The sequence below is a fragment of the Gavialis gangeticus genome, unplaced genomic scaffold, assembly GCF_001723915.1.
Source record: "Gavialis gangeticus isolate Ggan-Ray unplaced genomic scaffold, GavGan_comp1, whole genome shotgun sequence".
Lineage (NCBI taxonomy): Eukaryota > Metazoa > Chordata > Crocodylia > Gavialidae > Gavialis > Gavialis gangeticus.
The window spans coordinates 34464334-34480610 of NW_017729004.1; the positions used below are offsets into that span (position 1 = coordinate 34464334).

The 16277-nt window shown below is 43.8% G+C and overlaps 1 protein-coding gene across 11 annotated transcripts in view; it reads right to left on the reverse strand.

The window, feature by feature from the left end:
* Positions 1–1908: 1908 nt before the first annotated feature.
* The window catches only part of SVIL (supervillin), a 235462-nt gene continuing 221093 nt past the window's right edge, over positions 1909–16277 (reverse strand). For all 11 annotated transcript variants that reach the window (XM_019508211.1, XM_019508220.1, XM_019508210.1 and 8 more), the window contains 6 exons: positions 11205–11338; positions 10413–10568; positions 9714–9857; positions 4513–4634; positions 3342–3497; positions 1909–3177 (listed from right to left, as the gene is read on the reverse strand). In XM_019508211.1, coding sequence (XP_019363756.1) covers positions 3091–3177; positions 3342–3497; positions 4513–4634; positions 9714–9857; positions 10413–10568; positions 11205–11338 — 799 coding nt within the window. In that variant the 3' untranslated portion in view covers positions 1909–3090. The remainder of the gene's footprint in view (positions 3178–3341; positions 3498–4512; positions 4635–9713; positions 9858–10412; positions 10569–11204; positions 11339–16277) is intronic.

Here is a 16277-nt window from a genome sequence, read left to right on the forward strand (position 1 = left end):
TGACTATGGATCATATGTTTGAAAGAGGGAAGTTGATAGTTTGTGAAACTGCGAAAATGCTATTCCAGAATGGCTGAAGTTACGTTATAGTGGTTGCGATCACTTCCAGCCACACTCCTGCCTCAAGTCCACAGCGTCAGGCTCTGGGTTTTTCTACATTGAGTGCCTTCTACCTTCAAAGATTTAGGTATGTTCTTAGGTATGAGACTCATATTTAGGTATGAGTTTGTTTTAAGAAAACCAGTTTGAGCTTTACTTCCTATGCAGGGAGCAAGCACATCTGAAAGGTTTAAAGAAAGTCTTCCTCTCCCCGCTCCTTTATTCTTTGCAAGTCTTTCCCCTTCAAGAGAAGGGGGCAACGGGCAGTGAATTTTAAGGAATACTGAAGTGTGCCCCAATTCTGTTGCAGACTGTTATGAACACTTGCTCAGTATTGTCTACCACAGACATGGGTTTTGCTCAAAACACAAAGAATTTAAACAAACACACTTCAGGCCCGTTATCTGCCTTCTGATTTTAGAAAACTACCAAGTTTCATTTTCTAGCGTCTCTATGCAACTGCAAGTGCAAGACCCTAATTTTTCATGTCAAAGTTGATATTTTCATAATACGTTACTCCAGGAATGTAAGGCTATAAGATAACAGTAAATCGAGAGAGAATCAAGGGCTGGTAACAGTGAATTTTGCATCGTCTTCCACTGATCTTTATAATCCAAAAAATGTGAATTGGGCAAGCAGTTTTAAAGTCCTAGAAGCAGGTTTGCATGTGTCAGGAACAGCACCAATTGTGTTTTAAATAATGATGCTTTTCCAACCTATGGCAAAAACAATCAACTGTACTATGAGAATTTGTGTTATGTTGCAGAGACCAAATTTAAGTACAGGCACTTACTACCTCTACAGCCTAGGCTGAAAGTGAATCCACGAGTAAGGGTCACAAAACATTAATTCTAAGTTTCTCTTAGACCAGAATTTGAAGCACTATATTTTTTCCCATAAAACATACACACTTTGTTTTTTAAATGCAGGATGAAGAAAAAAAAGATGTTTCCAGAGTTATGGCTGCAGAGAGAAGGAATAGAGCCTACTCTTCAGCCAAATCACTCTGCCTTTACTGCTTAACTAAATATTTAACTCTAGTGGAGACCAGTCTTCAGCAACAACAAGTGGCTATGATTTTGAAAAAAAGAGCTAAAGGAGTCTCTAAAGCTATGAATCAGGAGGACAGAAACCAGAAGGGGCTAGCAGACAGCAAAAATGCTCTATGAAAGATTAGCTTGATTAGCTGAACGTTAAAGAAGACCATTAAGAAGGAGAGATGACAGTTAAGCACCTCTGGAAAGGAGAAGAATGAGCCATTAAGTCAACTAACTCCTTCAGCTGCCTGAACAGTAATGCAGCAGTTGATGCCCAGTGACCAAAAAAATCAAAGCAGGGTGGCTTCTCTCCTGGTCAGAAAATCAGCTTCCCTGCTTAATACATGCACTCCAGTTTCAGTGTGGGGGTGATTTTTGAGCAAAAGGTGTGCATTATATGCAAGAAGCTAAATATATTGTCCTACAATTAAAATTCTACTTTACTTCCCAGTGGCCTTCATCAAGAACAGCAACCCTCAGAAGTATAAAGTCACTTGGTAATAATGGCTAACAAAGGCATTTTACCTTGGCAAACAGGAGATTTTAAGCAGCTATAGAAATCTAGACAAGTTTCTTGTACTTGCAGGACTGGGCACTTAGAAGTCATGATGATATTGCAAAAGTAACGATCCTTTCACAAAATCAAGTTCAGAAATAGCCAATACCTGAAAATGACAAAACTTCAAGCAATGATGCTCTTAAGCTGTTTAAAACAGACAATTCCCCAACTGCCAAAGTAATAAATGGCTATATTTTCATTTTCACTATTTTCTGAGAGAATGGAAACACAAATGCAATACCATGTTGATTACTTTTCAAGAGCTTTACTTACAATCACACATTCTTGGTAAGTTTGAAATTGGCTAAACATGTTACATCAAGTATAAAAAGGGGCAATTGAAAACAAAACACTTGTACAGTTGTTTCAAGAGGTAGCATTACTTTTGCATAATAAATTTAAGTTTTACTGCACTGTCTGCCACTCCTGTCTCATTATACCATACCGATCTTGTCAATGTTTCAAATATTTCAGATGTAAATACTATATTACGAGTATTATGGAACATTTTTAATTAAATTAGTAGAGAGTATAGGTGTAAATAATGACTAGTCAGAGCATTGCTAAGAGTTTATTTGGAAGCTTTCACTTTAAGTTCTTATATCACAAAAGACGTGTTTACGGTTTACAACAAGCATTAGAAACTGAGATGTTTTTATTCTATCGTTATAAAAGTAACATAGGAGACCATTCTAAGCCATCTTCAAAATGCAGACCAATCTTTTTGTATATAAACTGTACACAAAAAACAAGGCACTATACATTTTTGGATATTAAAGTATAAAGTTCGAGTCGCACAGTTTCTCAAGAAACCCATGCCATAAATACAAATGCTTTGTTCAATTTAGCACCTGAAGCAGCACTGAGAACAATTCATTATCTATTGCAAAGAGAAACTTTTCAGAATGCATAAGAGATACAGGTTGGTGGCAGAGCTAATTCAGAAAAGCAACTGCCACCCAGCTACTTGGGTTTTTTTGACATGGAAGTCTTGAAAGTGAATACATATTGCATTGTTAAATACATGTTTTATGTGTTTATATAAATATAAATTCTTTTTAATCCACAAACTAACAAAATACCACTTTACAAAGAGAACCTCTTCAAAAACAAAATGGGAAGTCTGTATATATAGCCAACGGACAGGTGCAGCAGTTGCTTGAGAAACTACTGTTTAAGTGCATAGGAGAGCAAAATTTAAACGCATTACCCTTGGAGGTGAAACAATAATGTTCTCACACATTTACATACAGCTTGGGTAGGATCTAGAGTACTTCAGATCATAGCTATATTGATTCTTGAATACTAAACCAGAGGAGTTTGTTTTGCTGGTCCAAAGGTATTGAGTGTGACAACAGAGATCCCTCCAGCACTATTTTTAAATGAGAACACAATTCAGAAAAGTCCTTTTGACTTCTTAAGGTTCACCTGCTTCCATGAGGGCAATGCATTGTACTCCTCTCTTGTCATTTCTAACGCGACCTAAGTTTAATAAAACAAAACAGAACAGAGACATACCAGTGTTAGGAAAGGCATTCAAGAATAATCACAAGAATGTAGAAGTGATGCGAGATGCATGTGTGCAAACTTAAAAACACTCCCCTCCCCTCCCCTCCCAACACACGCAGTTGTTTCCCCCCACTAACCTCAAAATCTACATCTGAAAGGTAAATTTCAAGCTTCAGTGGGTCAACTCCTTCAGGCAGAGGCCTTGCTAGAAGATCTGCTAGAGGATACACAGTTTTACACAGCTTGGCTAACACATCTTCTACAAGGATTATCTGATTAGAAACTTCAGCATCCTGAAGGGGAAGCAAATACAAAGAGTCAGAAGCATTTTACTGAAACCATTCCCTACTGATTTCACATAAAGTCAACTCAACAAATGGTATCAAAACCATACTGGCCTGGGGATGGTTACCTAGCCCTGGGATTTGGGAAAAAAAAACTAAGCACACTGGGGACTAAATTTCTTTTCCAGAAACATTTGGCTATTATAAACTATTTGTTTTTTAAAAAAGAAGGGCTCCTTATGCTCTTAAAAATGTCCATTTCAAACATTAACTTCTGAAGACTATACTAGATTAGTCAGAAGACTACAGAAGACTCACACTAGCAATTTAAACTATCAGCTTATTTCACTCTTTGACTGAGAGGCTCATAAAGCAGTCACACAGAATCAAGGTATTAACTCCATTTCCCAGATGGGAAGTGGATACAGGGATCTGCCTGGACCACCTTGTGCTCTATACCATTGTACCCTTGCTATGACAGTAGTGTAGAGATAATGATGTAAATCATCTATGAGGCTGCCTACTTCTCTCAAGTTTCACAGCCCCCCTGAAATGTCCCAATTAGAAATGTTCCAAGGGTACTTTTTAAAAGGAGAGCAGACAATAATCCAAGTCTTTTGGTAGAAAGGTGAAATGTGGTTTTCTGGGAGACAACTGTGGATTTTGATAAAAAATCTGCTTAGCTCATACATACAGCAGCCCAATTTTGTTTTTAAGTTAGGATTTGAGGTTAAAAACCCCCAAACCTAATTTGTTATTCTTCAAAAAGCAACACACATGTATTACTTCCTTTTAGTGAAACTGAAAGAAACTCCTTACATGCAAAAATGAACAATGGCCATATCAAAATCCAACTGTGTCAGTGATGCTCCTTTTTCCAGATCCCTGAACTGTGCTATTCAGATTAACCTGTTGAAGTTTGGAACTTCACAGCACAACACACTGGGCATTACTGACGTCAAAATACAGTACCGCTGCTGTAGGAATGCGTGACCCTGACAATTGCGGTGAAAGGCTTGCTTACCATTTCCGTGATCTCTGCAATGTCTTCCCTGTGTTCCCAGCTTGGGAACATATTGGTGAATGTCAAGGGTTCCAGACCAGCATGAATTAGGTAGGATTTGGGAGGCTTCTTAACATTTTTCCCTGTAATGTTCAATATATAAGAACACAGATTAGAATATGAATCATCTTGCAGCTTTACATTCTATGCTACCTGATTAAAAAAAAAAAAAGTTTAGCTAAGTCACAAGTGAGCTTGTGATATTATATAAGATTTAATTAATCACAGTTTCTTTTGTAAATTAAGGCAATTTTAAAATGTCTAATATTTCAATATCTAAAATGAGTCTTTCTGGGGATATGGATACATGCAAAAAACCAAAACTGACAAACCTCGAAACATGAGTCTACTGTATCCTATACCTAAGCCACCACCTTATGGGAGTGTCTTCAGAAGACGTTTACTGTGCAGTAAACATCTCGGTGTCTACATATGTACCTCTATTAGGCTGGCATAAACTAATTTACTTGGCAGTAGGATAGTATTTGTAAATACAAGTACTATCCTGCTACAGAGTAAAACCTTTGCAGCAGCGCATGTGTAGATGCTGCCCTGGCTGGTTAGGACACGAGGGTGATTCAGTGCGGAGGCTGCCTGCCAGCTCACCCTGTGCTAAAGTACTGTTGTGACCTAGTCAGCCCCTCCACAGTACTTTGAGCTGGGGGTAGCAGCCCTGGGCTGGCAGGCTGACTCCCTGGGTCCCCTACCAGCTGGGGCTGCTCTAGCCTGGCTCAATGTGCTGCGTATGAATAAACTCCAGAGCTTACTGCTCTAGAGTTTATTGCTCCTGGATACGTGTTCAAATCGTGCACCCACAAGCAAACTCTGGAGCAATATGCTCTGGAGTTTATTCATGCACAGCACATTGAGCTGGACTGAAGCTGTGCAGTACGTGATACAGCAGACATGTCTGCAGCATGACATGCTGCATGTTCCATTGTTCTCCATGCTGCAAGGGAGCAGTGAGGAGGCCTTTTTGACTCCTAGATATCTGTACTCTGCTGCCAGCCAGGCTCCACCTGGCAGGACTGATGTGGCTGCATCCCCAGGAGGCCCCCAGAACCTTAGGAAGGTTGCTGGTGCTCAGCGCTGGTACCTGCCTCCCCTACCCCACCCAGGGTGGCCATGCACCACCACTGGTTGTCCCTGGGGAGCCAAACATCCATGCGTGTCTGGACACAGCCATTAAGAGAGAGAGTATATGAACACCTGGAACCAAATGGGAAGTCAAAATAATTTATGGACCACTCATGGCATTTTCCCCTTTGGCCAACTGGAACACTACAATTTGTACCTGTTGTGGCTGCTGAATACTACTAGTACTACCACCAAGCACCAGGGAGAACTTGGTAGCATTCACTTCTGGCAGGGAGGGACACAGCTGCAAGTCATTATACCATGTATAGATGGGGGAAAAAAATCCTGATCAGCTGAATTCACAGCCATCAGGGACACAAGAGCATTCTTAGATGGTCAGCTCTCTTGAATGTTCCTAAACTGAGCAGCACCGCTCCACTAGCTCCCTCTCACCCTTATCCCTCTCAAACAGGTGCAGAAAAAGCAGACCCGTAGGTCATCAACCCACATCCACTTTGCTATCTCATCCAGCAGCTTCCTAGTGATAAGAGAACCTTCTGGGAATGCACTTGTGGCAGACGAGCTATTAGTCAGCTATCCCACCCGATACCTACACTTTAAACACACAAAGAAAGGGACTGATGAAATCCAAGGGGTCCCAACATTGGTCATACCCAGTTCATTCTCCCTTTTAGCACTTACTCTGTCACTGATACAGGATACCTACGGCCTGACCCAGTAAATGACAATTATTATGTTCTTATGCTGGAGTTGGCTATCACTGTTTCAGTAAGTTTGCAAAATGTAAGAAAAGTGTTTTGCTTGAGGTCAAACATTTGGTTGCAAAGAAGTGAGAAATTGTTCAGTAGCATGAAACTCAGACTTCTCCAAGGAGCTTTAATCGGGTAGTCCCAGTGAACAAATTAGCACATGAACCTTTAAATTATACAACTTTGACAGGAGATTTCTCATCTGAATGTTTTTTTTTAAGCCTCCACCATTCCAAACACGTTCGCTGTGGAATCTGCTCGAATTTGCCACATGAAAAGACAGGCATGCAAAATTTGTCAGCCTAGACTAGACAGATTACTCTATTCTTAATTCAGTTAAATGCCAAAGTGATTTTATATATACATATGCATATATGAGATGCTTTCATCAAATACTTTACAGGTTTAGCTATCTGGCATATTTGAGTTGAGAAAATATTTTTGCCATTTTAATTAAAGTTCAACATTAATTTTTCCCCCCCCACACAAACAAGCTTGCTCCTTCCATACAAGGAACAGAAGATTCTCACCCATGCTAGCTGTCTGGAACTCAGCACTCTAAAACAGTCTGCTGATTTAGCAGATAAAGCTTCAAATGCTTTCAAGAAAATCTGAAGGGTTAAATAAGATTTATGCACAATGAAGTACTGGGAGGGATAGTGAAGTTATTACTCAAAGCTACAAACCAACTTTCTTCATACTATACAGTAAATTTGTACACTTACTGTAAGCCAAAAAGGAGTCATAAGAAAATACTGCAATATTCTGAATTATGGAACTGAATCATTGTTGCTTTGTTTTACACATTTAGGATAAATATCACAAAATACTAAATATGCAGTTAACTGTTCTGTCTCATTAAATTAACAAGATACCAGAGCCTGTTAGCTCACAAAAGCTTAAACTCTGTGAAAAGTCTTCCATGTGTCTGACAGAGGAACCACCAAACCACAATGAAAACAGCTGCTCAGACACCATAATCAAATAATACTCTCTGCCATTGGATTGACATCACTGTGGTACTCGGATGAACTTTGGCATGCAGTATGCATGCTTTGAATATTAGCTTTTTGATGGTAGAAACTTGCTCCAAATCCATTCATCCATATACACATTAAGGCCTCCTTGAAAGTGTATTACTCCAGTAAAGGGAGCAGAGAACTTTCTGCTGAAAAATCATGGCCAGCAGAACAACTGCATTCAGTGAGATCCTTTTGAGATGCATAATCTGAACCACAGGACAAAACAAGCACCTGACAAGCTCACTTAATCATAGACACTGAGAAGCTACATCACAAGAATTCCCAGATGCTGCATCATCAGAATTAAAAAACCAGCAGCAATACAACCTTTGTATAGCAAAGGTCACATCTCAATGCTTCTATCTTAGAAATTTCCACAGATTTCAGTTTCCTACTAGATAGGCTGCTTCATAAGCAACCCATCACCCTATCCACCTGGGTACGAGCTCCCCAATAACTTATGGAGTAAATTAAACAGGACTCTCTGGAGCTGGACACTTTAATGCCACACTCTATAAGACTGGCTTAAAGGACAGTTCAGTACATGAGTGTGGTGATGCACCACAGCCTGCTGGCTACCTCTTCATGTGTGCAGCACACTCACACACCCAGGATGAGGACCTGGCAAGCATCAACAATAAAGCAGTTGTGCGGCTCTGCCACATTAATGATGTGTAGAAGGAGAAATGAAGTGTACAAGAAGTTTCCTACTAAGTGAAAAGAAGGAGAAGTGGATTGGACAGCATCATTATGACAGTAATTATTCCTCTCTTACAGGACCCCTAGAGTGGTGATGAGTAATTAGTACTTTCTTTTCCCCTAAAGTAACAGAAGCCCCTGGTTCCATTACATGACCAATTGGGTAAGTGCCGCAGGCCAACCTTGCTGCATAGGTAGGCAGCTGAGCAAAGTCTGGCTGCACTGCAATAAGCTTGCTGTGTGGGGCAGATTTCCAGGCTGCCTGAGAGTAAAGGCTGCAAGCAGCTGTGTTAAGCTGCAGCAGGGAAGCGCAGGCTGGTCATTAGGCAAAAGACAAAACCCCTGTGTACAACTAGGGAGTCACCTGACCAGCAGGGACAGTGCCTTCAGGACATAAGCCCAGTGCCTGAAGCAAGGCAGGCAGTCTGGCCTTGCAAGCTCAGGGAGAGGAGCTCATGGGAGATGGGGGCTACAACTGACAGACTGCATCCAACCCACCCAAGACAGCTAGGAGGAGAGAGCTCAAAGGGAAGTATGGCTTACAGGGTGATGCAGAGCGAGTGGGGGAGACTGACTTAGTTTGGAAGCAGTTGCTTGTGTTTGTGTTGCATTTTAAGTTTGATACCAGAGGACCAGACTGTGGTTGTAGGGGAGGATTGGAGGCTATGTACCAGGGTGCCTGGGGCAACTGGGGTTTCAAACCCTGCAAAGTGGTGAGAGAGCCTGAGTGAGAGATGGGACAGGCTAGAGTGGGGAGGGAGAAGGCTAGAGCTAAGGGCTGCAGTCTGTACACCAAGAGAGTGAGACTAAGACGCTATGCCAGAGGAAACGGGCTTAGGCTTAGAAGCCCACAGCTAGAGCAACCCAAGGGCCAAAGCCAAGAGGGTTGAAGCCTGTATAGGATCAGGAGTAACATCTGTGAGGCATGGGCGTGGCTACAGGGGATGACGGAGACAATGAATACATCCCATAAGCAACTGGTGCCCCAAAGGCACTGCTAGGACCAAGAGGATCACAGTTAAGTGCCCTGAGAGGCGGGGGCTAGCTGGGCATGGGGAAGACCAGCCGGCTGAGAAACCAAAGCTCACTTTGGGTCCCTGAGGGAAGCCCTCCCTATACACCATAAGAAACACTAAGGCATGGCAGGAAAAGTAAAAATGGCTTCAAGGACCTGAAGTGGGGCAGGAGTCATGTAAACACCAGGTGGTGTCGTGGCCATCCCTAGGGGCCAGGTTGCTACAGCTCACATCTATGGAGTCCAGTGGGGGTACTGTTTCCTCCACACCTATCTCCTTCCTAAATTTCCACTGGAGAACCTGACCAATGCCACTAACACTGATGCCAGTGATAGATACATTGTAAACTTTATTTTCCTCAGATGAAACATATTTATCCTCTCAGATGTCACAATGGAATGATTGTGGAGGAGAACTTACAAACACACTGAAGCTCATCAGGCCAATTTATTTCACCAGGGACATAAATATGTGCCGAAACAACATTGTAGATCTGGGCCTTATATACTGTATTCAAAAGTGCCACAGAAACTTCAAGGTAAATGGAGCTGGCACTAGTTCAAATGGATCTTTGTTACCTTTGCAGTATTGAAGTACTGTTTCCATGGCACATTTCCGGTCTGAAGCCCATCGGATTCGAGCTGATCCAGCAATTTTGTTTTCAACAGGCCACCAACCTTGCCAGAGATACACTTCGTGATGATTGTCAACAAGGAAAAGTGCTATATAGCCAAACAAGAACAAAAAATACCAGACATTCATTCTTAGCATTAACCTTGTTTCTTCAGAAAGTATTTACAACTCTGATTCAGATAAACCTCAACCACCCATGGCTTTGGTTGGCAGGATGAGAATTGCTTTGAAGCTCATCAATGCCATTTGTTATTCAACCACAAGGATTTCTGCAAAGCAGCAAGAAGCTGAATCCCAAGTCTCTAAAATAGTTTTGCTTTTGTTTCTTAATGCTGGGCCTCTTCTGGTTTTCCATACACAATCTTTCCTGCTGCAAATTAAATCAACACAGAGCCATGTTTATCACATACCAGTGCAAAACACTCCCTCCTACCTACTCATAAGTATTTTAAGTGTCACTTTGGCAAGCACCTCCTTGTCAGGAGGCTTCTCTAATTACAAGTTGGAATAGCAATATTTTAAGGATATATGCATTTTGGAAGGTTACAGATTTAACTGCACATTAATGAACCCCGACTACACTTACTCTGGGATTTCACATTTAGGATCACAGAGGAATTTACAGTAATATTCAGTGACTGTACCTGGCTGTGGGGCAGTATAGAGGTCTTCCTGCAGGAATGGCATAGAATTGACAACAGTGGGATCTCTGGCAGGATATATGTATTCTGAGGCTGAGAATTCTCCTGATGAGCTACTAAGGCTGAATAGGCGGGGGGTGAAGTTAAATTTCCCAGGATCTTTTAAAATAAATAAAGAAAGAATTTCTAGTATATGAAACAACTTTTATGGTTACTGCCTCATTATTACAGTTTTCTATAAAGACAATTTTTAAAGTTAGTGCATCTCAATGGCTTTCCAAAACTCAGGAAGGGAGACTGGGCGTGTCAGGACAGCAGCCACCACCGTTAGTTTTAGACCATGAGTTTGAATCAATCCTGGCTCATTTGTGAGCAGGGATTCTGCAACTTATGTGAAGTGAATTCTTCTATCTACCTTAGATTGTAATATTTTAAATCTGTTTCTATCTCATTTCTCCCTTCATTGGCAGTTTTGGCAGAGTTTAAATAAGAACACTTAAAAAACCAATCTGGTCCCTACATGGTTGTAAAGTAGTGTCAACTGGAGTTGGGTGTACTCATGTGCATGCACATAATAATAATAATAATAATAATAATAATAATAATAATAATAATAATAATAATAATAATATGTTAGGGAATGGATGCAGGATGGGGAGAGAGAAGGAACAAAAAAACACTAGTCCATCTACAGTTGGTTTACATGAGCAGTGATATTAAGGCAGGTGTTTATGTGACTCAGTAGTCCCACAACATTTTAAGATTAAGGTGAAGAGCATTGGAATGTAGCTCTACCTTGCAGCATGCAATCATAAGCTTTTCGATCTCTTCTTCCTAATGCATCCCAGAATCCCAATGGCTCCGAGCCCTCATCACATTCATGTATGGTCACTTTGCTACTGCTGTGCAATCCTGCTTCCAGGGGACATCTACAACAAAGTAGTAACATGAATCATTTACTGCTAAAGCAAATACCTGCATGCAAAGTCAGCAGCAATAGCCCAAGTTACCCCAAAACTGACAACGTGCGTTGACATCCTTCTTCTTGCCAGTATAATTCATCCCAAAATGAATACAAGCAATAACGAAGAAATAAATGAATTTCAGTAATTTCCATTCCAGCACTGATTGTGTAGATCCAGAGGTCACAAGAATATTTCTCACGTGGGCTCTCTACACCAGTGATTCTTAACCTTTTTTATATCAGTACCCATTTGTAAACATTGGATGGCCAGTCCTGACCCAGTAAATAGTTTATGTAGAAAATGCACAAGTATTTTGTCCCCAAAATACTTATTAAACACTACAAGTTAAAGCAGTTCAACAGTCTTTAAAATTTAGACCGAAGAAATCAGCATCAACAGGAAAACATTAACAGTAAGAACAATAAGTGGCTCTCTATTACTCCCAAGTGACATTCATCATTGTGCAGTTTTCACAATGCATATTACTATGCCCCTCACTCCTAACTCGCAGCCCCCTGGCCCTGCCAGTGCCCTTTACTTGCAACTTGCAGCACCCTGGCCCTCCTGGTGCTCCTCAGTTCCAACTCACAGCACCCCACCCTGTAAGCCCTGTTGGTGCCTATCATTCTTGACTCACTGGCCCCCAGTGTGTGGGGAAAGGGTGGGATTGTGGGCACCCCACCCTCCTGCTGCACCCTGGGCATGGGGCTGCAGCCTTGCCAGACCAGCGTGGGCAGGAGCCACCTCCGTGGCCCAGCAGACGGGATTCAAAATGGGGTGTCAAGAGTCACGGCTGCTGACGCCACTGCCATTGGGACCCCCATGCCAGCCATGCCAGCAGCAGCATGAGGAGCAATGGACTGGAGAGGGGAGAGCCCATGCTGTCCTCACCTCCTCCTGCTGCCAGCCACTTGCACACCGGGCTGTGACTACCTGACTGCCATGGCCTGACTGCCGCTGCTCCCCTCAGGCTGCCCATGCTACCTGCCACTCCACGTCCCCTCCAGAGTAGAGCCACAGCCTGAGGGGAGTGGTGGCAGCAGGAGAAGGTGAGGGCAGCATGTTTCCCACACCCCTCCCCTACCACTCCCATTCACTACTACTTATGCAGTCTTGCTGGCCCACTCTGCCCTCCTGCACCAGGTCCTGCCCTCTGGGCCATGGAAGCATTCGCTGCCTGTGACAGTCCAGCCAGACTGCAGCCCCATGCCTACTGTGGGCACACAAATCTGGGGGCGCACATGCCCCCCAGTGCATCACTTGTCCTGCCCTGATGAGTTATGTCTCTTCCCCTGTTCCCCACCCCACCCTATAGACTTATTTGGAGGGAGCTGCAGGAGCTGCTCTCTACACTGCCTGGCTACCACGTGCATGTGGGTGGGTGCACGTAGCACGTACATGTGGTGCCCCATGCCCAAATGCCCTCCTCCAGTGGCGACGGTGCACATACACCCCAAGAGTGCTGGTGCATGAACCAGCCGTGCTTGCTGCTTAAGCAATGGGTGCCCCACTGCAAGCACTGGCTGATCACTGCAGCTGCTCCCAGAAGGATAGGCCATGGGGGGACTCCCCCCCATCGGTAGGATTGGCCATGGGGGGACCCCCCTCCCTGGTCAGGGGGACTAGTCCCGGGGGGGGGGGGGGAAACACGTGCTCCCCCTGATTAAGGTGGCACCAGTTACCCATGCCCTCCTCCCACTTCCTCCAGCCCCAAGCAGTTCCTTGCAGACAAACTCTGTCTTCCTGCAAGGGGAACCTGCAGTTTCCCACATTTTTCTCCTTTAAAGGAGAAAATCCATGATTTCCCACACTTTTAGGTGATTGTTTGAGACCCTTTCCAAGACCTTGCGAGATCATCAGGTCCAGCCCCTTGCACTAGGCAGGAAAGAGAACTGGGGTCAGGTGACCCTAGCGAGGCGACTGTCTAGCCTGCTCTTGAAGATTTCTAGGGTAGGCGATTGGCACCACCTCTGGTGTTGGGGTTAATTTCACAGTCCAGACAACCTAGCTGTGAAGAAGTTTTTCCTACTGTTAAGCCTGAAATAATCTTCCAGGAGTTTGTGGGCATTACTCTTGGTTTTCTTCAAGGGTGCACTGGTGAACAGTTGTTCACTGAGCCCTTGATGTACTTCCCTGATCTAGTGGTGAGCTGCTACCAAGTCCTCTCTCAGCCTTCTTTTTTTTACGCTGAAGAGACTCAAGTCCCTCAGCCTTTCCTCATATGGCTTGCCACGCAAGTCTCCGATCATACGGGTGACCCTTCTCTGGACTCTCTCAAGCTTTTCCGCATCCTTGTTGAAGCATGGCACCAGAACTGGACACAGTACTCCAGCTACAGTTTCACCAATGCTGAGTAAAGGGAAAGAGTCACTTCCCCAGCTTGTTTGCCACACAAGTATTGTTTGCCCTGCTGGCTACAGCATCGCACTGACAGCTAATGTTCATGCTATGGTCTATTATTACGCCTAAGTCCCTTTCGGTCGTGGTGCTCGTCAGTTTGGTGCCACTGAGCCTGTATGTATGCTGTGGGTTGTTCATCCCTAGATGGAACATTTTGTAACTTGTCAATGTTGAACTTCATCTGGTTCCGAACCACCCAACTTGCCAGCCTGTCTAGGTCCACCTGCATCTGCAGCCTATTTTCAAGCGCGACCATGCTCCCCTATAACTTGGTGTTGTCCGCAAACTTGGCCAGCGAGCTCTCACCCCCACATCCAAATCATTAATAAAGATGCTGAAAAGCACTGGACCAAACACAGACCCCTGAGGTACACCACTAGCCATTTCTCACCAGGACAACACAAATCCGTTCCTTAGAACTCTCTGGGTCCTACCCTGCCGCCAGCTTCCTACCCACCTGACTGTTGAGCAGTTAAGCCTGCAATCCTCCAATTTTCCCATGAGAACATCATGGGAATACCAGATCAAAGGTCTTTTGGAAGTCTAGGTATACAATGTTGACCTCCTCTCTTATCTAGGTGGCGAGTTACCTCGTCGTAGAAGGAGACTAGTGAGACAAGACCTGCCCATAATGAAGCCATGCTGGCTGTTGTCCAGAACCTTACTTCTGCAAGCGTATCATACAGAGTTCTTGATGAATTATTCCTGGTATAGAAGTTAGGTTAATTGGCCTGTTGTTGCCCAGGTCCTCTTTCCTCCCCTTCTTGAAGATGGGCACAACACTGGCCCTCTTCCTGTGTTCAGGGTCCTCCCCTGAACACCATGAGTTTTGCCAAAGGTCCCGCGATGACTTTGTCCAGCTCCTTCAGCACTCTCGGATGAAGTTCATCTGGTCCTGCTGTTATAAACATCTAACTTTTCTAACTGATTATGCACCAGCTCAATGTCAATAGTAGGAAGGTGGTCATTCCCACCATACCCATTCTGAATTTTATCTAGTAGGATTTTCCCCTTAGTCCAGTGACGTACTGAAGCAAAGTAGTCATTTAGGAGTGCAGGTTTCCTGAGTGTCTGTAACCAGCTGTCCTGAGTTAAGCAATGGCTCCACACTTCCATTTGTTTTCCTCCTGTTCCTCACATATCTAAAGAAAGACTTCTTATTGTCCTTGGTTTGTGTTGCTAGTTTAAATTCAGGCACCTTAGCCTTTCTAATCTGCTCCCTACAAGTGCAGGCCATTGCTGTATAGTTGTCCTTGGGGACTATCCCAAGCTTCCATTGTTTGTATGCCTCTTCTTTTTTTTCAAGAGGACCACGATATCCCCATTAAGCCATGAGGGCTTACCAGCCCCTCTGCTACCTTTCCTCCTCATGGGAATGGACTTCTTTTGTGCTTTGAGGTTTGCGTCCTTGAGGAATGAACACTCTTCATGTACTCCTTTCACCTTTGGTCCCTGGTCCTGCAGTGCTTCCCTTACTATTACACTGAGACTACAGAAGTTCTCTTTTTTAAAGTCCAAAACTTCAGCCCTGTTAGCTGATTTGCCTGCTTTGCAACAGACAACACAATGGTTTCATGGTTGCTATTGCCCTGGCTATCCTTTATATTCAAGTTGCTCACCAGATCGTCTCCTTTGGCCAAGACCAAGACCATTACCTCTGGTTGGCCTCTGCAATTCCTGAGTCAGGTGGAGCTCTTTGATACAGTTAACGAAGCAACGCAACCTATCCGACTTAGCTGAGTGTTCCTCCCAAGAGATGTCTGGGTAATTGAAGTCACCCATGATGACCATGCCCCATGCACGCACAGCCTCTGCCAGTTCTCGAGAGAACTCCAGACTGAGCTCCTCCAACCTGGTTTCAAGCACCTTCCTTGGTAAACAACATGACTGCCTCCTCCCCTTTCAGAAAGCTACATTTTTCTATCTCATCTCCACATCACCTTTGCTAAATCAGTTTAAAAACTTTCACTTTTTGTGTTGAAAGGGATCTTGGAGTTATTATTGACTCCAAGATGAACATGGGCCAACAAAGTGAGGTCATGGTTGGCAGGGCTAACCGGACCTTGAGATGCACCTGTGGATGCACGACAAGTAGAGCCAGGGAGGTGATCCTCCCCCTCTATGCAATGCTGGTCAGGCCACAGCTGGAGTATTGCATCCAGTTCTGTGCGCCCCATTTCAGGAGGGATGTGGACAACATTGAAAGGGTCCAGAGGAGGGCCACCCACATGATCCGGGGACAACAGGGCAGACCCTACACTGAAAGACTGCAGAACCTAAACCTGTTCAGCTTTCACAAGAGAAGGCTGAGGGGGGATCTGGTGACTGTCTATAAACTCACTAGGGGGGAACCAGAAGGGTTTAGGGGAGACACTGTTTCCCCTAGCACCCCCTGGCATGACAAGGAACAATGGACACAAATTATTAGAGAGTAGATTTAGATTAGACATCTGTAAGAACTACTTCACAGTTAGGGCAGCTAGGAGCTGGAACCAACTTCCTA